The sequence below is a fragment of the Sturnira hondurensis genome, unplaced genomic scaffold (genome assembly GCF_014824575.4).
Source record: "Sturnira hondurensis isolate 20B ecotype Veracruz unplaced genomic scaffold, ASM1482457v3 Scaffold0009935, whole genome shotgun sequence".
Taxonomy (NCBI): Eukaryota; Metazoa; Chordata; class Mammalia; order Chiroptera; family Phyllostomidae; genus Sturnira; species Sturnira hondurensis.
The window spans coordinates 1,181,837-1,205,358 of NW_028082566.1; the positions used below are offsets into that span (position 1 = coordinate 1,181,837).

At 37.1% G+C, this 23,522-nt stretch overlaps 1 protein-coding gene across 2 annotated transcripts in view; it reads left to right on the forward strand.

Moving 5' to 3' along the window:
* Nucleotides 1–23,253, forward strand: part of GXYLT1 (glucoside xylosyltransferase 1) — a 55,667-nt gene extending 32,414 nt beyond the window's left edge. For both annotated transcript variants that reach the window (XM_037058145.1, XM_037058146.1), the window contains 4 exons: nucleotides 1,637–1,888; nucleotides 9,294–9,417; nucleotides 9,716–9,888; nucleotides 18,316–23,253. In XM_037058145.1, coding sequence (XP_036914040.1) covers nucleotides 1,637–1,888; nucleotides 9,294–9,417; nucleotides 9,716–9,888; nucleotides 18,316–18,477 — 711 coding nt within the window. In that variant the 3' untranslated portion in view covers nucleotides 18,478–23,253. The remainder of the gene's footprint in view (nucleotides 1–1,636; nucleotides 1,889–9,293; nucleotides 9,418–9,715; nucleotides 9,889–18,315) is intronic.
* The last annotated feature ends 269 nt before the right edge of the window (nucleotides 23,254–23,522 follow it).

Here is a 23,522-nt window from a genome sequence, read left to right on the forward strand (position 1 = left end):
AAATACTAAAATACTTGAAACCTGTCAAATTCTCCTCATACTTCATTATTACTTATGCATCTTTTAAGTTGATGCTTTATTTTTCTAATTGCTAAACTTGTTTTTTTACTGAGTTTTCTCTTCCTTTAAAAATTGGTGGATCAAAGGAACTAATAATGCACAGGGGGCAGACACAAGGCCCCCTGGCCAAATCCAGCCCTCCACCTTGTTTTATCCGGCCCAGCACCTTGTTTCTACCTGGCAGCAGTGCCAATGTTGAGCTCTCGCTTAACAGTTAAGAGTAGTTACATTTATACAGGCCTAAAATTACATTCAGCCTTTTGAAGGCAACTGGGAGGCTGATGTGGCCCCTGGTGAAAGTGAGTTTGACACCCTTGAACTAATATAAGCTCTGCTAACTTCTTCCCCCAAAAGGAACCACAGAAACATACCGATGTGGTTATCATTTAACATTATGTCTGATCTCCAGTTGTCAGGGGCTCCAACCGTGAACTTGGGTCTTTATGCAATGTCTTTCTAGTCTGCAACAATATAGAATCAATAGACACTGTGTTATGGTACAGAAGCAGAATGTTGATATAAAAACAATTGCCCTCATTTTCTTTCCCCCAAAAGAGAGTGGGATAGACATATAGACACACATAACATTCTGTTTTAATTGAGGCTTTGAACAGTGAGCCTTCCCTATTCTTTGCTGCAGTCAACTATCAGATTTTTTTTCAGTCTGACATTAAACCAGCTGGTGAGGGGAACTGGGTGATTTCAGCCTCCCAGCTGCTCACTAGGGTCATTGCTTAACTCTAGCCATAGGAGGAGGTAGCATCTTTGCAAAGGAGCAGAGTCTACATCAAGCTCTTACCCTCTTATTTTTAACTAAAGGGTTTAGGTTAAACTAATTATTGAGTCTTACCAATACATGGGGGTAGGCAATACATTTAAATTTGCATGAGTCAGATTCTGAGGTTCATAGGTAAGGTAGAAATTTTAAAAAATACTTTTGAAAGTCCCTGCAGAAGACACGTTGGAGATTTAACATCTCTCAGTAACAGCATAGCAGTCTGCCTTCCAAGACAAGTTTTGTCTTTACTTTTGCTAAGTGTGTGCATATTTTCTTTGATTTGGCTGGGGGGAATAGTAAGCACCCAAGTATGAGCATGGTCTTGGGCTGGGTGATCTGGGTTCCAGTTTTCCCTCTACCATTACTGGTTGGGACCAAAATGATGTAAAGACACCAGCCATTAGTGTTACAAGCCAAGGGAGCAAGTTCAGAAGATCTTCACTTGTACTGATGTATTTCTTTATCTCAAGAAATTGAGATTCGAGATAGAAATTCACCTAAGTTAATGTTTTTTCATTAAAATTTTCTCCCTAATCTCAGAATATTGCTTTTATTTTATTCTTATTGTTAGAGTTTTTGTTCTGATTTGTTTTTATAGCTTTTCTTCTCTAAAAGTTAATATAAAGATTAATGTAATACATACGTGTTATAAAAATGACAGATTGAGGAAAAATTACTTTAAAAAGTTGATGTAAATTAGCTTATCTCTTGAGTATTTCTTTGTCATTAGAGCCTCTTTTATATTTTATATTAAATAAATAGAATTATAGTTAATGATTCCAGCATCTCTTCTCATAGTTAATCCTGAAAGAAGTTGACTCACTATTGTACGTCGACACTGATATCCTGTTTTTACGGCCTGTGGATGACATTTGGTCTTTACTTAAGAAATTTAATTCCACACAAATTGCTGCAATGGCACCAGAACACGAAGAGCCTCGAATAGGATGGTATAACCGCTTTGCCAGGCATCCATACTACGGAAAAACTGGAGTAAACTCTGGAGTTATGCTGATGAACATGACTAGAATAAGAAGGAAGTATTTCAAGGTAAGTCACTGGTAGAGGTAGTTGGTTAACATTACTTTATTTTCCCTCCACATTGGTTTCTGATTTGATGTAGCTTTGTTAAAAACTAGGTTGAACTATTCAGGATTTTTCCATTTGTGTGAAATATTTGAAGAAATGTGAGTTCATAGTATTTTGTCTATTAGAGCGTTATAGTAGCTCAAACCAGATAGTATTACAGTGAAGTCAAATAATATATAGTGGTGAACCCCATTTTCTTAGATGGCTATTCCAGGCAGTAGTTGTCGTTTTCTGGTTAATGTAGCCATAGACTTGAGTCTAAAGTATGATAGATACATCTTGTGGGAACACAAAGAGTTAAGAGTGTAAGACTCTGGATCCTGCTGGCTTGGTTCAAACTCTAGGACCTTGGGTAAGTTTTGAATGTCTGTGGGCGTTAGTTTTCTCATCTGTGAAATAGGATGATAAGGTAACAGTACCTATGTCCTAAATGTTTGTGAGGATGAGTTAGCATAGTGACTGACACATAGGAAATGTACAGAACATGGCACATAGTTAAACACTCCAGTGTTAGCCAAAATCAGTGACTTCTGAAACACTCATATAGACTTACTGTTTCTCTCTTTGCATCTAGTTAGGAGTGAACTAAACATTAAGAGATATTACATCTTACATGATATGCATATATATGCAAGGTCTGTCCGGAAAAAGTCCAGCCAGTGTTAATATATTGTGCGATATCAATGTATCCTGGGAGTCAAGGAGAGTAGACTGGAATGCACGTACATGAACAATGACGACTTCACTGTACTAGTCAATGGGGGCTGTAGACACCGTTTGACTGAGCATGTGTACTGTGTGGCTGTCACATTCAAAGTAACTGAGTGTGTAGAGCAATGGATCTGCATCGGATTTTGCGTCAAGCTTGAACACTCCTCCATGGAAACTATTCAGATGATTCAGAAGGCTGCAACTGGTGACTGGGAGTTTCATCACAACAATGCATTCTGCTCATGCATCACTTCTTGTGCAAAGGGTTTTGGCAAAATATCCAATCACTCGGGTGACTCAGCCCACCTACAGTCCAGATTTGGTGCCCTGGGACTTTGGGGTTTTCCAAAAACTAAAATCACCTTTGAAAGGCAAGAGATTTCAGACCATTGAAGAGATTTGGGAAAATACAAGGGGACAGCTGATGGCAATTGGGAGAACAGTGTGGGGTCCCAAAGTGCCTACTTTGAAGGGGACTGAGGTGTCATGGTTCTGTGTACAATGTTTCTTGTATCTTTTTCAATAAATGTTTCTATTTTTTATATTACATGGCTGCATACCATCTGGACAGACCTCGTATGTATGTTTGTATACATATATGTCAGATAGTTTTCTTACGGCTTCTGATGGACCAGAATATACATTGTTATTTATTACTCGTTTTTATTTTTATGTGTGTGATTTAAATCTTGCCTCATTTAGAGTTGTTCCTCTAGTATAGTCTGCAGTAATGCATGTTGCTGTCACCACTACATCCTGACATTTCAGCCTTAGGACAGACCGTTTATACCCATCACTCTTGTCTTCTGTAGACCTAGTAAATCTCAGCTTTTTTTAAAATAAAGCTTTTCCATTTTCTGAAAACTTGATTTCATTTTACCATTGTCTTCCACAATTGAATGCATTAATGAGGGTGGTATAATCTGCGTTCATGCTTAATAGTGAACATCTTTCTTCAGTTACCCAACTTAATATATCTTGAGTTTTGAAATTTCACATACTGTAAATTTACTAAATAAGGTGTAAAACTATGAGTTTTTTTCCCTTTTCTATGCACAGTAACAGTATACCAGAAGATGGTGCTATAAGATTATCTGCTAAGGAGTAATGTGACTTCTCAGTAACCCTTCATTGGAAATTCACAGAATTATGAGAAACTTGGTGTTGTGAACAACCCTAGAGATAATATAGTGTAACATCATTGTTGAATTTAAAAAATTTTTTAAGTGCAGCTATGTAGTTAAAATCTATGATTATTTTTACTAACTTTTTACTTATTTAAATGTCATTCTTAAGTATTTTAATAGTTTCTCCCCTTTTCTATTTTGTCTGTGGCATATTCTAAACCATCTGGATGTATAGATATGGAACTTAAAATAATTTCTAAACTTTCAAACTTGCTTTCTTCTGTGTGTTAATGACTTAAAGAAGAAAACTGAGAGGCCTGATTGTACATTAATTTATTAGGTATAGTTTGCTTCACCTACTGTCTCTTGTATTCCAAACAACCCTCTTCTGGCTCGCTGGTAACAATGCAAATTGGCTTTGTTTTCAGATGTTATTACAATTATGAGTTCTGAGATGCTTCGACAAAATTTGTTGAGTTTTTTATTCCTTTTTCATAATCTTTCTTTGTTTTCCTGATTGCTTTCCAGGCTATATCTGTAGCAAACATTGCTTTGTTTTTTTGTAGTTTTACAATTTCTGGCACAGATCTTAGATTTTAGAGCTCTAGTGATGTAACTGAATTACTCATAATAACTTCCCAAACTATTTCATACAGATCCATGAATATTGTCCCATAATTCTTACCACATGAAGAGTTGTAAGACTACCCATTTAGGATAATTGCCATGTTTTAAATTCTTACTGCTTCGCTGTCTCCCAATTTGTATCATTCATGAGCGTTCAGTTCTAAACTGATGTATTATAGTTATATATATATATTAAAAGAGGGATTTAGAGGAACAAATATAAAGGATACATGGACAACAACTAAGAAGGGTGGAAATGGGAGGGGGGAGCATGGGGGGGTGGGATGGGATGGGAGTAATAGACAGAAAGCTATACTTGAAAAAAAAAAGACTGTAAAAAAAAAAAGTAGTAAAGATCTGCCCCGGCCAGTGTGGCTCAGTTGGTTTGGTGTGTTGTCCTGTGAACTTGAAAGGTCGAAGGTTCTGTTCCCAGTCAGGGCACATGCCAGGGTTGTGGGTGCAGTCCCTGGTTGTGGTGCGTACGAGGGGCAATCAGTGTTTCTCTCTCTCATTGATGTTTCCCGCTCTCTTTCCCTCCCTTCCCCCTCTGTAAAATAAGTTTTAAAAAGTAGTAAAAATTGTACTTTTTAATTCTTTCTTCATAATGCCTGATAGACAATAGTATAACAGTGATTAAACTGTTGCTTTGTATTTTGTGTTATTGTATGTGCAGTATTGAATCCCCGTTAGGATATTTCTTAACTTTTTTCTACTTTTTAGAGAAAAAACAAAATATAAATAAGGCATCTTAGGAATCCTTAGATTCTATGTTTCCTTCTATGTTTACTGTACCCACTCATGTCCTGCCATATATTACTTCACAGAGTAATTTTTGTCATTTTTCTCCACCTATTGGGAACAAGAAGTGACTTTTGTTCAACTTTGTATTCTCAGTATTTAGTATGGAGCCTGGCATAAAGTGCCAACTCAATGGATAATCATGTGAAAAGACAGATGGAAGTTTCAGAAACCAGGACTTTAATAAATTATTGAAAACTTTGGGAAAGAGAACACTTACCATGGGGTAGACATGGTAATTACTTTTACATATTTGAAAGATGTATGCGACAGAAAACTTTCATTGGTTTATATATACTATATCTTGTGAGAAGAGAATATCAATGAATATCTTACCAAAGGGATAGAATTTTCAGAGATGAGTGGACTAGTTAATCTTTGGGAATTGATGAGTTTGTTCCTAGCATTGTTGGAACATAATGTGAACAGCTGCCTGTTATTTTTATATTTATAAGATACATAGACTGGTAATGATAATGAGTGTGTATGTTTTCAAATATACATAATTCTGAAAAATGAAGCTAATTGATCTTAATATAATACATTTGCATTTTGGTAGTAGGTTTGCTAAAATTAATAAATTAGAATTATGTGTGGGATGGGTAAGAGTAGGTGTACAGTTCAAATAGAAAATAATACAATAATAAATAATAACAAATAAGTTCTGTTGTATACTCTCAACTGACAAACCCATTTTTTTGGATTATGAAAATGTATCATACTTACAAAAATTTACATAATTCATTGTATGGAAACTTAAAAAAACATTGCATTGTATGTAGAATTCCTCCATTACATACCACTCTCCCCAGTTTCATTTCTTTGCCCAAATCACATAAACTTTGCTATGTACCATATTCTCCAGACCCTTTAAAAAATCTCATTTGCAACTCATACACATGTACATTAGCATGTATATATAGATTCCTTTCATACATTTTTACCTTGCTTTTTTTTTACTTAGTAAATATATAATTGATTGCTTATTGTCAGTACACATAGTCTATTACATTTTTAATGTATGTATGGTATTGTGGAGAATGGATAATTTGGTATTATTGTTTGTGTGTACTAGTATGAACATGAAGTTATATGGCTGAAAAATATCTCATTAATTTGTATTTTTCTGACTTCCACCAGTATAAAAATCTTTTAATACAATTTTTAGCCATTCCTTTTTTCCCTTTTTGACTAGCTCTTTATCCATAACCTTGAACTCTTTTTGTACTTGATTGTTTTTCTAATTCTGTTGACTTGAACTCCTTTTATATATAATGGCTTTACAGTAAATACATTTCTCATTTTCATTGGTTGTCTTGGATATTCTAGGTTACATGACCAGCAAATAATATGAGTTTTGTTGCTTCCCATCCAGTATTTTTCTAGTGGGATTTTTCTTTCAGTCATAAAGGCTTTTTTCCCCTCTTTGATTCCCCCCCTCAAGATTACATTGGACCTTGTAGTAATTGATTTTTTTTAGTAGATATGTGTGTATACGTGTGTGTATAAATCTGTCTGTGTACATTTGAGGAGATTGGGCCCAGGGAGGACTTGAACATGGCATGGTACCACGGTTCCAGCAGCCCTGTCTGTTACCTGTGTTGCCAGTCTTTGTCCTTGTGCAATTCATATTTTCCTTTGCAGATTCTAAGAACATTTTGTTAACCTATTCAGTGACTCATTTCAGAGTCATCCTTTCAGTGTTTTCTTACTTCCTTAAGTTAAACTAGTTGCAGTCATTTTCCAGATTTTGGGGGAGGAGGGACTTTTGATTATTTTATAATTACTGTGATTACTGCATTCTGACATACTTCACACAAAGGTAATACAATTATAGCAGATCAAATTTAGTTTATTTTTCTTTATTTGTATGTATTGCAACATGATCACTACAATGAGTCCAGTTAACATTCATCACCACACATGGTTATAATTTTTTCATCTGATGAGAACTTGATAAGCTCTGTTCTCCTAGCTCCTTTCAAATATGCACTGCCATATTGCTCATTACAGTCTCCATGCTGTCCACTACGGCCTCATGACTTACTCATTTAACACTGGAAATGTGTACCTTTGGCTCCCATTTTGCCCATCTCCTACCCTCCACCTCAGGCAGCCTCCAATCTTTTCTGTATTGCTGAGTTTGTGTGTTTCTTTTTTTAAATTTCATTTTGGTTTTTAGATTTCACAAGTAAGAGTGTACCATATTTATCTTTTCTTGTCTTATTTCACTTGGCATAATGCCCTAAAATTCTATCTATGTCATTTCTTTTTTAAAAAAAATATTTTATTGTTGTTCAATTACAGTTGTCTGCATTTTCTCCCCACCACTCCCCTAACCATCCCAGCCAAACCCACCTTCCTCCCTTGTTTCCATCCACCTCCCTTGGTTTTGTCCGTGTGTCCTTTGTAGTTGTTCCTGAAAACCCTTTCCCCCATTATCCCCTCCACCTCCCCTCTGGTTACTGTCAGATTGTTCTTAATTTCAGTGTGTCTGGTTATAAGACCAAATTTAGTTTAAATGTGTGGCTCCCCCCGCCCCCCCCCCCGGAATTCTAGCTTCTTCAAGGATAGGTTGTTTAAACCCACATTGAGTTTATTATGTATCCTAGTGTAGCTATAACAATGTTTTTCAAACTTTGGAGGAGGATTATTTATTCATGCATTTACTTAATTTTAGAGAGAAGGGAGGGGGAGGAAGAAAGAAAGGGAGAGAAACATCGATGTGACGTAGAAACATCAGTCCATTGCCTCTTGTTCTTTCCCCGATCAGGGACTGGACCCACAACCTAGGCATGTGCCCTGGCCAGGAGTGGACCTGGCAACCGTTGGTCCATGGGACAACTCCCAGTTTATTAAGCCACACCAATAAGGGCCATTTTGTTTTTATTTACAATCTGTCATGAGCTGATACTTTTCTAAAAATGATGTAATCAGTTACTAGAAAAATACTAGATTAAATAGACATAAAATTATTGTGTTAAATTTCTATAAAAGTGTTTAAACCTTTCTCTTAATTTCTGTACTGAGCTTTGGAGAGGGCATGACAAAGTCACTGTTGGGCATGCTGCCCACTGCACTTTCAGGAATACGGGTTTCAGTCTGGAGAGTTTAAGAGATTCAAAGAGGTATAAGAAGCTTACTGTTCAAACCCATCTTTTCACACTCTAGATTCATATGATCCAGAGACCTCTTTCAGTGCTACTGTATGCTTAGGTATTTGTGTTTTAAAATAATCTGTGAGGCTGAAAAGGCAGCTGATGAAATTCAGTATCTTTTTTTTAAAGATTTTTACCCAAGGATCTATTTACCTATTTTAGAGAGAAAGGAAAATGGGAAGAGTGGGAAGTGGGGGTGGAGGGAGGGGGCGGGAGAGAGAGAAATAGTAATATTGATGTGAGGAAAAAGCCTCACTACAAGTGCCTGTCATATGCACCCCAACCAGAACTGAACCTACCACCTAGGTACGTGCCCTGGCTAGGGGTTGAACCTGGAACCCTTTGGTATAGGGACAGTGCTACAACTAACTGAGCCACTGGCCAGGGCCAGTATCTATTTTTGATAATATCAGTATCACATGATCTCTTTGAAATGCTAATTTAGAAGATTAGCAAATCAGTCTAAGAATAATAGTAATTGTGGCAAGAATAGTAAAAGCTACCCATGTATGTACCATTTGTCAGGTTCTGTTACAAGTACTTTTTAATTGTGTAATTACAGATTTAATCCTCAATAACTCTATGACATAGGCAAAGACAGGCACTTTGTCTAGACGTGTGACAGAGACACTAAAATGCTCTGGATTTTAAGATGAGGTCACAGTCATAAGACTTATTCATTTCCTACTTCGCATTTCTTTCCTAACTTTATTAGTGTTATCACTTTTCCATGCAGCTTCAGATAGCTTCTTTTATCTTCCCCACTCCAACTGGGCAGCCTTACTCACATTTAGGGTTACATTAGAGTCACTGGATTTCGTAACAAAAGTTTATATTTGTTCTTGTTGCTCTGTAATGATTGCTAAGGAAAGAATGGGCAACTGTCATCATGCTGACATTTTGAACTTGGAAACCTGAGGACCTCTTCACTGTGTTTACCAACAGAACGACATGACACCTGTACGACTGCGATGGGGGGACATCCTGGTGCCACTGCTCAAAAAATACAAACTGAATATCACGTGGGGCGATCAGGATCTGTTGAACATCATATTTTTTCATAACCCAGGTACCCATTGAATTTCCTTAATTCTTTGCATTTGTAGAAAAATTGTAATATTTAGTCAAAATGAAGAAATGCATTTATTTGAATTTGGCTTGTAAATGATTGTCACTATGTTAAAGACAATAAGACTTTTCTTGAACATTGATTTAGTAGGAAGAGATCTAAATGCTAAACCTACTTTAATTTACTATTTTAAATTTTATTTCATAAGGACTGTATTTTTAAACTGAAGTTTTTGCAAAGTGAGTTCCGTGGAATTGTGGTGGTTATTTGCTTCATTATTTTGTCTTTTCTCACGTAGAAAGCCTTTTTGTTTTTCCGTGTCAATGGAACTATCGGCCAGATCATTGTATATATGGAAGTAATTGCGTAGAAGCAGAAGAAGAAGGAATCTTTGTTCTTCATGGGAACAGAGGTGTTTACCATGATGATAAGCAGCCAGCATTTAGAGCTGTTTATGAAGCACTGAGAAATGTAAGCGTTTTTTAAAAAGTTTTTATGTGGTGATCCTCGCAAGCTTACAGAGAATCTGTGAGAATAGTACAAGGAATCCCCATATCCTTTACTGCTGGAAGTGGGTGTGTTGCTCACGTTTTACCCCATTTGCTTTATCGTTGGTTCTCTTAATAATACATTTTTTTCTGAACCATTTGACTGTAAGTTGAGTACATCATGTGTTTTTACCCCTAATAACTTGTGTGTTTTCACTAAGAATAAGGGTGTTTTCTTATTACCCTCAGTACAGATATCAGACTCAGGAAATTTCATATTGATACGATACTTTACTGTCCACATGGCTTTACTCTTCTTTGATCTAGAACAGTTTCTCAGGCTTTCTTCATCTTTTATGGCATTGGCTTTTTTTAGAGAGTAGAGTCCCTTAACCACTTTTATTGTAAGAATGTTCTTCATATTGGTTCGTGTGATGTTTTCTTATGATTAGGTTCAGGGTACGCCCTCCTGGCCAGCATGCTGTTTAGGTGAATTTGTGCTCTTCTCAGGACATCACATTCACACTCACCTTTGTCTGCTTGCCTCTCATCGGTGACATTGGTTTTAATTACTCGGTCAAAATGTTGTTCACTTTATCCATCGTATAGTTATTTTTCCTCTTGTAAACAGTTAATGGGGAGACTCTTTAAAATCATATAAATACCCTGCCCATCAAAGTGTCCACAGTAGGTTGAGGGTCCATTGTTGCAAGTCTTCACTGTGGTAGTTGCTAATTGGTGATTGTCCAACTGGAGCACTTCTCCCTTGCACAGCGTTGGCACTCTGCACTCACTCCCTTTTTTACCATTTATTGATCTATACGTTATTAGTATGAAATCAGTATGTATTTTTTCTGATGATTTATAATGCGTTATTCCCTTTTATTTGTGTTCAAAACTTGGCCATTGGGAGCCCCTTTTGGCTACCACCTCTTATGCCCTTTTGATGTGTTCCCATCATTATTTTGAGTACTTCACATTATTATTTTGAGTAATTCATTACTTGTCCCAACAAATTATTCCAGGCTCATCTTGATATGCCTTCCCTTCCGTTGCCCTGAAATTAACTATATGACAGAGGAGCCTTGTCCTTTGGTGAGCTCAGGTGCTCGGCATGCTTATTGCTATAAGGGTGTCTTTAGTTCTCAGCCCTTTCAGTAACAGAGCTAGGAAGTATAAACACACACACTCTTACAATAATGCGCCCAAACCAGGATGCCTATTTCTGTTCCCCCAAAGCCCTTCCTTGCCATTTTCAATTCTGTGTTTTTGTGTTTTATCTCCTTCTATAGTTAGAATCCTGGCTCCTAACATGAAACATTTCCTCACTTGCTTAATTCTACAGTACATCTGAAATCATTTGAAAATGCTCTATTCATAACCATTATCTTAGCTCCCCACTTCAAAAAAAATTAACCTATTAAGAAGAGTTAAAGATTATTTTCAGTCCTTTATCTTCCCCTCCCTTGCCCCAGCGTGAGGGCGTGCACTCAATAATTGTGTTCAGAAGTTACTTGAATTAGTTCTTTTATCCTCCCTTTCAGTGAAGTTCATTTTATTCATTTCAAATGCATTTGGGTTCATTTCTTTCGGTTTGCTTTTAGTTTTAAGTATTTTCTCCCTATCCCTGTTGATTTAACTTTCATTTGATATGTAGAGTATTAATAGCTTTCAAAAAGTCAAACTGTGAAAGGGTTTACTTAGAACCAGCACCTCTTTTACCCCATCGCCACCCCCCATCCCTCACCCCATCCATAGGTTTTCTGGTCTGTCCTGCCTACGTACATGAGCAGATATGTGTATGTTTTATAATTCCCCACTTCTTAAACAAAATGTAGCATGCAGTTTATATATTTTTGCTCTTTAATTTTTCTAATTAAAATATTCTGGAAATGCATGTGTTTATATATAGCTTTCTCATTTTTTGTAACTGTGTGATACTCTGTTTTGTTTACCAAAGTTTATTCAACTTGTCTTATATTTGAATATTTTGTTAGTTTTCTGACAACTTGAATTGCAAATGATGCAGCACTGTAGAACTGTGCCATATAAATATTTGTATTGTTGGAAGATGTGACCCAGGGTAAATCCCTGGAAGTGAGGATGATGGATTGATGGTGATGCCTGTTTCACCTGCGGCCAGCCACCCACCAGCCATCTGTGAGGAGGCCTGTCTTCCACAGCCTCCTCAGTGGAGTGTGCTGTCAGGCTTTTAAAAGTTTGCCTTTTGGATGAGTAAGAAATGGCATCTTGGTTTAGTTTTAATTTGTATTTCTCTTATGAGTGAGGTGAACATATTTTTATGTGTTAAAGAGCCATTTTTTATCTCTTTCTTGGTGAACTTTCTTTCAGCTCTTCCACCTATTTATAGTGTTTTAAAAATAACTTGATTGGTACATATTATATATTCCACAAAGTTCATCCATTTAAAGTGTAAAATCAGTGATCATTTAGCATATTTGCACAGCAATATAACCATCACTGGGAAGGTGTTTGGTCACTACTTCCCCGACCCTGACAGCTGTCGCAAAAATCTGTGCATCAGGGATATCGGTTCTTTCTCTGCAGTTTCTGTTATAGTGTTTTTCTCCCAGTTTTAACTTCGTGGCATTTTTTTGCCATTTAATCTGGATTTTATTTAAAGATTTTATTTATTTATGTTTAGAGAGAGGGGAAGGGAAGGAAAAAAAGGGGGAGAGAAACATTGATGTGAAGGAGAAACATCTGTAAGTTGCCTTCCGTGCCCTGTCTGGGGACCAACCCTGCAATCCTGGCAGGTGCCCTGACTAAAAATTGAACCAGTGACCTTTTGCTTTCAGGGATGGTGCCAAGCAACTGAGCTACACTGGTCAGGGCTCAGTCTGATTTTTTTTTTTTTAAATTGTGTAATCAGTTTATCAATCTTTTTTTTTAAAAAAATGCGTAATTAGAAAGCCTTTTCGTAACTACACTCAGGTTATAGAAAAATTCACCTATGTAGTGTTTTATTTATTACATTTAGTTCTTTGCTCAATTTGGAATTTACTCTTTTGTGTTGGGTGAGGAATAGATCTAATTTGGTCTTTTTCCGAATGGCAGTCTTGTCCCAGCACCATTTCTTTAAAAGTCTATCTTTAACCCAAAGATTTGAGATCCTGACCTTGTCATGTATTGAAGTCGCATTTGTAACTTCTGGATCTTCCGTTTGGTTTTACCGGTCTGTTCATTTGTGCACTAATGTCATTTCCCTGTCTCACTCCTTAAGGCTTTATGCGTGTTTTATTATCTGGGAGGGCCATTTCCTCTTCATAGCTTGTCCTTCTCAGAGTGTTCCTAAATCTTGTATATTTATTTTTCCACAAATACCAGCTCCTTTAACTGCATAAAAATCTTGTTGGTATCTTCATTGGGAGTGTATCAGCTTCATATATTAGGGGCTGCTGACATGTTGATGGTGTTGAGACATCTTAAGAACAAGGGCTGTCTTTTCATTTGTGTTTTTCAGGAATGTCTTAATAGTTTTCTTTATAGATTTTGAACACATATCGAGTTTATGCTTAAGTATTTTATCCTCTTTGTTGCTTTTGTAAATGGGGTTTTCTTATTTTTCAGAAGTTGCTTTCACTGAGTTTGTGGGGGAAATGAACTGCCCCTCCCTGCACCACTGCCCTAGATAGCTCTCTCTCTGGTTTTTTTTTCCTTGTTCTTACAGTCCTCTTTTGTGTGTTTATGGTGGTTTGACGAGGGGCAGTAGTTATACTTCACATACCTCTAGATCAGGGGTGTCCAGCCTGCGGGCTGCCTGTGGCCCATGATGGCTGTGAATGTGGCCCAACACAAAATTATAAATTTACTTAAAACATTACTTGGTGTTATTACTGAGTTTTATACTTTTAGATATGTGCATTTTCTACATTAGTAGTCACAAACTTAGGACCTGCCTGGTGATTTTAAAAGACTATTGAAAGGACTGCTGCATAGTTAGTTAGGGTTATTATGTGAGGACTGTTTTTGCTTACCTGTGGTGGCAGATATTGTGAAAATTATGCATAAACCTTTTTTTTTTTTTTGCTCATCAGTTTTTGTTAGGGTTGTGTATTTAATGTGTGGCCCAGGACAACTCTTCTTGTAGTCTGCCCAGAGACGCCAAAAGATTAGGTACCCCTGCTCTAGATTGATGCATGAAACCAGGTCTCCGTATATGTTGTGGACCAAGACTTGGGGCAGATTGAATTTATGATTTTGTTTAGTGAGCAATGTCACTTGCTGTGCATGCAGCTAGTTTACTGATACCTGGGGAGACATATATGCGGCCACTTACTCTCATGTAGTTCTGCTCTCTTTTAGGCTGGACTGTGCCTTATCTTACAAGGATGTGAAGGCAACACATAAGCAAATACTAGGAGTGCTGGTTTGGTTTTCATGTGGGGGTTGGAAAAGCTGATGTCCCTATTGGCTAGATTCTCATTCTAGTTAATTTCCAATGACTGAAAACCTCTGGTCTGGTATAGCCTAATTAATAGGAATGAGGATAAAAATACTTAGCACACAGTGGTCTAGTAACCCACTGTGACACAACACAGCTCCACTCATCGAAGAATATAAAAGTTAGTGTTAATGTTCGTTTAATGTAGATTCAGAAATCAATATCGTATTTAAATGATGCTTTTTCAAGGGTTTTCAGAAGGTGATAAAAATGAAGAGAAGTACTTTTAGGGATTCTGAGACTTTTCAGAACACAAAAGAAATGCATTCTTATAAAAATGCAGTTTGTTTCCTTTGAGCATTAAAAATCCATTATTGAAGAATTAAATCTTGCTAATTTATTTGATCTTTTATAAATATACCTTTAAAAAGATGCGTAATAGTTTTAGGCTGATGAAATTACACTTGATTTTTTTAAAAAATATGTCTCCTAAAAGGATCTGAATACTGAGTTAATGATTTTTTCTGTTTGTTTTGGGTCTGCAGTAACTCCCATTTATGAAGTTAATCAGCCTTTTATGGTGCTTTTGATTAGCATTTTTATCTTCCCTTATCTATAATTCAGTGAGAGGTATAATTTTAAAGAAAATTACATTCAGATAAAGGTATTTATGCAAGTTTTAGGCAGACACTTAGTCACAGCCATCCAATACAGTGAATAATATAAATCATAAAGGATGCGAATCATTTTTAAATTGTGAGTGCATGGCTGTGTCTTCCAGCAAATCAGGGTTTACAGTCCACATATATTTGTTAAATATTAGTTGTTGGGTGAATAAAAGTATTAAGATTAAACATTACAAACTCAAAGTGGGAACATAGTATTTTATTACAGTATAAGATATTTTAATGTATTTTCTGAATTATTACATTTCTCAGTATTTCTATGTTAATTTTGGTTCACCTCACACCCTGCTTGTATCTGCAGAGCTGTCTCTGCAAGGGAGTCTGGGGTGTGTGCCTCTGACACCACCTTCTCAGATACAGTTGCACCAGCATTTGTTGGATCGAACTGCCATTCTGCCATATTTTAAGAACATGTTCTGTTCCTTGAAAATGCCTTGAATTATCTAATTGTTGTCACCATAGCCTCACTATTTATTTGCTGCCTTTCAACTGACAGTCTTATATACAGAGCCAGACCTTCCTAAAAGTTTCTGTACTGGGTGTTGGGTCAGTGATGGGGGAGGGCGATGAACTGTGGAGAGGCTTCTCAGAGGAGCTGATACTTGATCTGAGTTGTAAGGATGCGAACCAGGCAGGTGAAGATGAGTCGGGTACAGCACGCAGTGTGGAAAGAAGCCTTGCTTTCAGGTGAGGGCAGGGTGACCTCTGGGAAAAGGAAAACACCCAGATGCCAGCTACGTACTGCACAGCTGCAGGCATTGCACGTTATATGAGTGGAAGAATGCAGTGACTTTGGGCTATGTACACATCAGTGGAAATTTTGGTAATTTATCATCTTTTAAAAAATACTTATTTTTAGAGAGATGGGAAGGGAGGAAGAGAGGGAGAGAAACATCGATTGGTTGCCTTTCATACATCCCCACCCAGGGACCTGGCCCACAACCCAGGCATGTGCCTTACTGGGAATTGAACCAGTGACCCTTTAGTTTGTGGGATGATGCCCAACCCACTGAACCATACCAGCCAGGGTTTATCTTCTTTCCCAAAGGTCAAATTACTTGTTAAATGATGGACTAAAGAACTCAATTCCTGAGGCATTAGTCTTATTCTAGGAAAATAATCATCAAAAGACTGTCTCAGTGCTGGAAAAATTTTAACCACAAACACTGGGATTTAAATTCCATGAAAATGAATGAACTGAATCTGAAATACTTCATATTCCTGGGAATTAACTTCCAAAATACCTTTATAATGTTTTCATTTTATTGTCATTGCATAGTAAGAGAAGATCACAGTTTGGTCTTCTCATTCTTACCCACCTCTCAGCCACAGTTGTCCAAGTACGTTTTTTGTGTACATTGATATGTTACTGGAGAGTGTCACTTGGTATAGGGGAATACTCTTGGTAAACGTTACCTCCTTCAACTTTGGCTGCCACTTTAACCCCAAACAAATGTATAACTCTGTACAGCATATCCATATACAGCACAGCACTTTTTTCAGTTTCCCACTGTTAACTGAGCTTTGGCTTTCAACAGGATTTTGGAAACTGACTTGGCACAGTTTCATTTGCTTATATGGATTTAGCAGCTTTGGGAGCTGGGTAGGTGGGGTGGACGCAGGCTTTGCCACATATTAGCTTTGTGGGATTTGGCAGCTTTTTGGAGCTGGGTAGGTAGGGTGCAGCTTGGCCACTTCCTAGCTTTGTGGGAAAATTCTGGAAATGGGGATCATTATATTACCTATTTCATAAGGTTGGTGAGGCTAGCATGGAGCCTGAAGTGTATCAGTAGGAAGCACCCTTTTAAAAATCAGTCCAGTTTTCAGTAGTTTTTCCCAGATACCCAGGTGCTGACTGTTACAATTTTTATTACATTCTTCTTAGTTAAGGTTCACCCCTGTCTTTTTTTTGTCTTTGAAACAACTTTAGATTTTTATATTTAGTGTAGGTGATTGGGTTTTTAAAATCACCCCAAGAGTAGTGGTTTTCATGTACTTAACAGTCACTGTTTTCTCAGCCCAAGGGATACCGAGGTTTAGGATCTGTTTTGGCCTCTACACTGATAAAAAATCCAGGTAGGAGATTAGCATAAGCTCACCCTTTACCACTCGATTGGCTTTGGCTTCCTACAGGCTTACTAACTGTGATTTGGTGGTGCTTCCGTTTCCTGTCCGTGGTGTCTGATAGTGAAGCTCAGGGATACTCTCCGCATTTTACAGCCCTCTGAGATCACAGGTTCTGACCTTCCAGCAGGGTCTTGCAGTCCTCACTGACTTCAAACTTTCACATTAAATGTTCTATTTGCAAGCTTCATCCAGGTTTCTAACTGAAAATTTTCCTGGTTTCAAATGCTAATTAAAAAATGTATCTGTCTGAATATACTAGAATCACAACTTAACCACTACCACATTGTTTTCTAAAATACGTTCCTTGGGATATGGATATGGAGATATATATGTATGTTGTTTCTTTTATTAATTTTATTTATTTATCTTAAGAAGGGAAGGGAAGGAGAGAAGGAGAGAAATATCAACATATGGTTGCTTCTGGTGCATCCCCTGCTGGGAACTGGCCTGCGACCCAGGCATGTGCCCTGACTGGGAATCGAACCATGATCGTCTGGTTCGCAGGCCTGCGCTCAATCCACTGAGCTATACCAGCCAGGGCAGTGGTTTTTTTTTGTTTTTGTTTTTTAACAGTAACAAAGGACTAGTGAGAAATACATTTTGGAACTAGTGTGCCAAACAACATTCAACACATGTATTTTGTTTTACTTTTTAGTTTTTCACGTGTCAGTGTGAGTCCCCGTGAAGAGTATAATATTTAGCAGTTCTCAAGTGTATTTATCTTCGGGATCCATTTGTGCAGTCAGGGTCCTTTGTGAAATGCAGAACTGTGCTATCGTTTGCGTTCCTGTCACTCCATGGCACTATCTCATTCCTTTCTAGTTCAGCCTCAACACTATTATCAGAGTGAGTTGGTGCTTGTATTAGTTTCAGAGCTTTTGGTCATTGTCTCACAGCAGTCGGTATCTCTGGGTATTCTATGCCCTTAAATACATTAGAGCTTTCTACCTTGTCTTGGAACGCCCTGCTTTCATGATCTCATCTGTGGAGAACTTTCCCTGGTACCTCAGTGATTTGCCATTACTTCCTTCCTCTAAAATGTGAGACCATAGTTCTATTTAACTCACTGAAAATATTAGTTGAGCATGTGCTTTTTATGAGACTTTAAGTGAAAGTTGACAATATTAAATTGATTGAAGTTGTTTGAAATTAATTAGATATTTATATGTATTTGTCTTTTGTTTTTCTCTAGTGTTCTTTTGAAGATGACCATATTCGTTCCTTATTAAAACCTTTAGAACTGGAATTGCAAAAGACGGTGCATACGTACTGTGGAAAACTTTACAAAATATTTATTAAACAGTTAACCAAAAGCATACAAGCTCGTTATGATAGACGACCAAAGGAAAGGTGATTCTTGGAAATCACTGAATCAAATGAATTAAATCGCAAAATATTAGAGGATACGTGTGAAGGAATAGTCTTGAATGAAATGTTCAGGAAGGAATTACTCACCTGCAAAATAATTTTTTTCTTGAAGAAGTTAAATAAGCAATATAGTCATTTAATGAAGAATAAATTAAAGTCTTGGACTCCAACAAGAAGACATTTTTTCATCTCTGATGTTTTGTGATGTCACTCGCTGTCATTCTAGTACTGGTGAGAAATACTGCCTGGTTGTAGCCTACAGCCTCTGGCTGACTCTTATTCTCACGGGAGTGAGGACAGTAGGGTGTATGGTTGGAGATGTACCTCATACACAGTGGGAACACTCGAACTGTGAGTATGGCAATAATTCCGTGTCAGCACTAACCTCACTTTAAATGTGTGAGAAGACGTTTACAGGAGCAGAAGAGGTTCTGTTTCTAAAGAAATGTGATGTGACCATTGACAATCTGTAGTGTGCCTTTAGATTTCATCTCTGCTTTCAGATCTTTTTGTGACAATCATATTTAAAATTATTTTTATATTACAAGTAAACTGCACGTTTAAAATGGACCTGTATAGGAAAGAAGGAAAACAGTGAAAATTGTGGCATTTTAGTCTCTGTCTGTATACTTGTGAAATGTAGTATTTTCATTTGTGTATGCTAAAACTGTCTTGCCAAACTTGGATCTAAGATCGTTAAACATAAATTTTGGAGAATTTTTTATGACTTTAAATGAAAATTTTCAGCTTTATTCAGCATTCTGGAAGGAAAAAATGCTGATAATAACGTGAAAACCTAAATAATACACGTATGTGATGGTAGAAAATGTGATAGACCAAAATGTGTAGCTGTATACTTCCTGTGAACAGTGATTTTAGTTATAATGGAGCAGGAAAAAGTGCTCATTTAAACTTTTTTTCTTCTACCTCAAAATAACTTTGCAAGATATTCTTGAAGAAGCATATATAGAGAACCTTACTTTAAATATATTAGACAGCATTCGTGGGTGATTTTGATTAAGAAAATCATTACCTCCGACTACAGAAAAAGTGGTTTTGATTGGGTCAGTGTGAATGTCTTTCTTTTTTGAGTATCACTAAGACCGCTAATTTTTTAGTGTTGAAAATATGAAATATACTACTTCTCATAGTGTTCTTGACCACTATCTAATGCACATTTGGAGGGTATATAGAAGGTTGTTTTTAGTGGCCCCCAAATAAGATAATTGCCTCCTGGGCCATGTGAGACTCTTCGGGGTGAGTGTGTGGAGCTTGCTGAGAATGGAGTCTGGGGTTTCGCCTTTGAGGACTCTGAATCCCTGCGTCTAGGGTGAAATCTACAGAAATTTTTTATTAAGAAGAGATTTTAAAAATTACACAAAAGCAGAGAGAAGTGGTGCTGATTTTCCAGATGAGAAGAAAATCCCAGACAGCATGTTATTTCACTGCCACAAACACTTTGTTAACTACAGTGACATCATTCCTCTTCCATGTTACCTGAATCTCCAGTCCCTAAGCAAATTACCCTGATTGTCTCCACTGTTAGAGCAGGGTCCAAAAATGAGTTACATTATGATTCTATTTTTTATAAGCATCTCAGCTGATTTCAGTGTCAGCTAGTTTTGGAACCACTGGAAGTCATTTCGTCAACTTGAAGGTTGAAATTAGAATATTACAATTCTTGGCACAGTTAGTGGATTATAATTGTGATTCTGAAATATTAGAGGAAGTACTTGGGGTTGGATAAGATAGAAATTTATCTCCTAAGCAGGAGATAGGTTTGAGTTCCTTAGATTTGAGTTCCTCACTGAACAGAGAATCTCAGCCTCACTGACTCCGATAGGATTGATTGGGACTCTAGAGTGTGGTCATAGCTTAATCCAAGTGGACTGTATACTGTGATCTCACACCTGCTGTGACTTACACCATCACACACTCTACACACTATTGATCATTTGGAAGATTCTTCATCTGGTTTATTCGGATCTGGCCTAATTGGGCATTTCACTACAAGTAGGGTTATGGTGAAGAATTTGCACTTAAGGACTATTTTTAACCTGAAATTTAGGATAGCATAGAAAGTTAATAAAAAATATTAAAATGAGTTTTCCGAATTTAGATAAGGTAACTTTTTTCCTTGAGAATTTATGAGAAATAGAGCACTCAATGTTAATGAGGTTAAATTATAGAACAACTTAGAGAATATTACATTTCTTTTCATAAAACAGTATATATCTATGCAGTTTATATAAATTACATCATATATTCTTTGAGTCTATGTGTTAGAACAATTCTGACCTCAGAACTCTCTCTGGGCTACAGTATTACCAAAGTGGAATGACTAAAATGCAGTAAAACTTTAGTTGTATGAAGTAGTCATCTTAAAAGAACTTGGAAAACTTGTAGAAATATATATATTGTGATTTACACTTTAAGAAAATATATGCTTTTTGTTTTCCCTATGTAGAGTACTTCAGAATGTATTAGGTAACCCAATTATCTTTCAGTACTTTAGAGCCTGAAATAATACTATAGCTTACTGTTGCTCTCATCTTGCGTTCAGTCTGATGTTACTGGTGCAAAGGAAAGAAAATCCGACTGTGAGCTGAATGTGCATACTCTTCCTGGTTAGGGACCCTGGGCATATTATTTAACCTCTCTGTGCCTTGGGTTGGTAAATAATCAGTGTGCCCTTCCGACCTCCTGAGACCCCGAAGTCGTGAGTTAGGAAGATATGAGACTCGTCTAGATAACGGGCTTGAAGACACTGTGCAAGGCCTATGTCAGGTCACACTGGCGCTGCTGTGGAAGTTCTGTTTGCCCTGTTGTCTCCCGTGCAGATCATACTGTCTCCTTAGGCTCAGTGTTCTCTGATATGTATTATAGCTCCAGTATTAAATTGCTTATATTATGTGAGGAATTGAGAACAGAGAAGAGAACGATATAAGTGAATGGTCAAAAAAAAAGAAGGAAAAGAGAGGACGTGAGAAAAGTGAGGAAAGAGAAGGGGATGAGAGTGAGAATGGCAAAAGGCAGAGTTGGAAAAGATGGAATGAGAGTGGGAAAATCAAGATGGAGAGAAACGGTGTGGGGACAGTCACTGAGCTGTGGGCCCCCACCCTGTGCCTCGGTCTTCCTCCGGGTCTGTGCCAGAGTCCCTCCAGGGTCAGGAAGGGCGCGGCTTTCATGGAGGCGGGCAGCGCGGCTCCCTTTGTTTGATTTGTTGGTACTAAAGTTGTTTTCTAGTCACACTACTCACTCACCATTTAGCGCTAAGAACTCAGCTTTTTTTTTTTTTTTTTTTTTTTTACTGGGTTCCAGTTATGAGGGTAGGACCTGTGGAAGCATGATGACAACTACCTTCCTTTAACCTGGTCCCTTTAGTCATCCCAAATGTTGGATTATGCCAAGACTAACCATGTAGGATCACAGGAGAGGTTAGGGTGGAGGGGGTGGCCTCCTTAGGTTTGAAGGGGAGCAGGGCCTTACCAGTTTTCCAAGGTGGTACTGATAGGAAGCCGGGGGTGGAAACCACTGCCCTGCGTTGACTGGCAGCGTAAACAGCAAACCGTGTCTATCAGTTCCTCAGCGGGTATACTTTCAGTTCAACAGTTACGAATAAATTCAAGAAAAGTGTCATCTTTTTCAGAAGTTTATATTGTAGTAGTAAGTGCCTTAGGTAGTAGTCAGAACTTCTTTTAGGTATTTTTAGAAAGACCACTGATCTTTTTGTTTTTTAAAATAATTTTTTTCTTCGGTTCCTTAGAGTAGATGGAGAAGAAAAGTAGAGCATTTATGCCAGCTGTGGGGTCAGTTACACATTTATTAAATGTAATCTAATGTGTCTTAAAACAACAATTGCCTTTTAATATTTAATGAAAACATTAAATAATGAGGTTTTTTTATACACTGCCAAAGCAACCTTTTTTTGCCTATTAAATTCTGGCCAAACTGTTCTAATGTTTATTGTTTTTTAATTCATTGAACATGAAACTTGGTTTTAAAAACTAAGTTATAAAGTTAGGTAAGACAAGTCTAAGAGGTGGTACGAGAGGATGTTCTTTTTAAAACGGAAAATGAACATGATATTCAACTATTTAGCATGTATAGGATTATGAGAACATGGAATAGCATATTGGAATAGGGAATTATAAAGTTGATTATACATCAGTGTCAAACTTAACTTTTAAATGTAAAACATATATTGTCACCTCATCTATCAATAATTCCAAATGTCTAGTGGGGTTATTTCTTTAGAATTTCTATAAACCCAGTTTTCAAACAAAAGAGAGCCTTTGAAAAGATAGGAAATGAAAATGTCTGTAACTACTAACCCTGTGAGTGCTGTTCAGAGAATCTGTGGTCAGACACCTTGATATGAAACTTAACTGATACAGAGCCTTCAGTTACGTTTCCATATATACACAGTCTGAGGATGGGAGCCCCTTCACCCCTACAACTCCATAGCATCTCCTTGTAAAACTGAACAGAACTCAGCGATGTATATTGGGTACAGGTAAATTGACTTTGACTATGATGGAAAATAGCTATTTTCAACCTTTGTATACAATCTCTTCAGGGAATATTGGAATGTTGTGGAAGAATAATTCAGGGCTTGTAGTATAGCTGTAGACTATGTCATTTATTTGAAATTTAGCAAAACACACATACATCATACTCATTTTTGAGCCCGGCCGATGGGCGTTGGTGGGGCTCTCACAGAGGGTCTGTGAAGGGGATGGTTTGCACCTGTTTCTAAAATGGAAAACTGGTAAAGGTTGCAGGTGTTTACATTTTTTACAAGCATTTTGCATAAATATATTAATAATTTGAGTAGAATGGTTATAAAGCTGCAGAAGGCATCTTGGTATACTGTGATATGCAGAGGTTACTATCCTTAAACTGCTTTTTTATCTTAAAATGTTATAGTTTTAAGGTAATTTGGATGTCTTTCTCTAAGTATTTTATGTATCTTGACATTTATTAAGGATTGTAGATTGGGCTGTTCCCTGAAATAATAGAAAGTTCCTT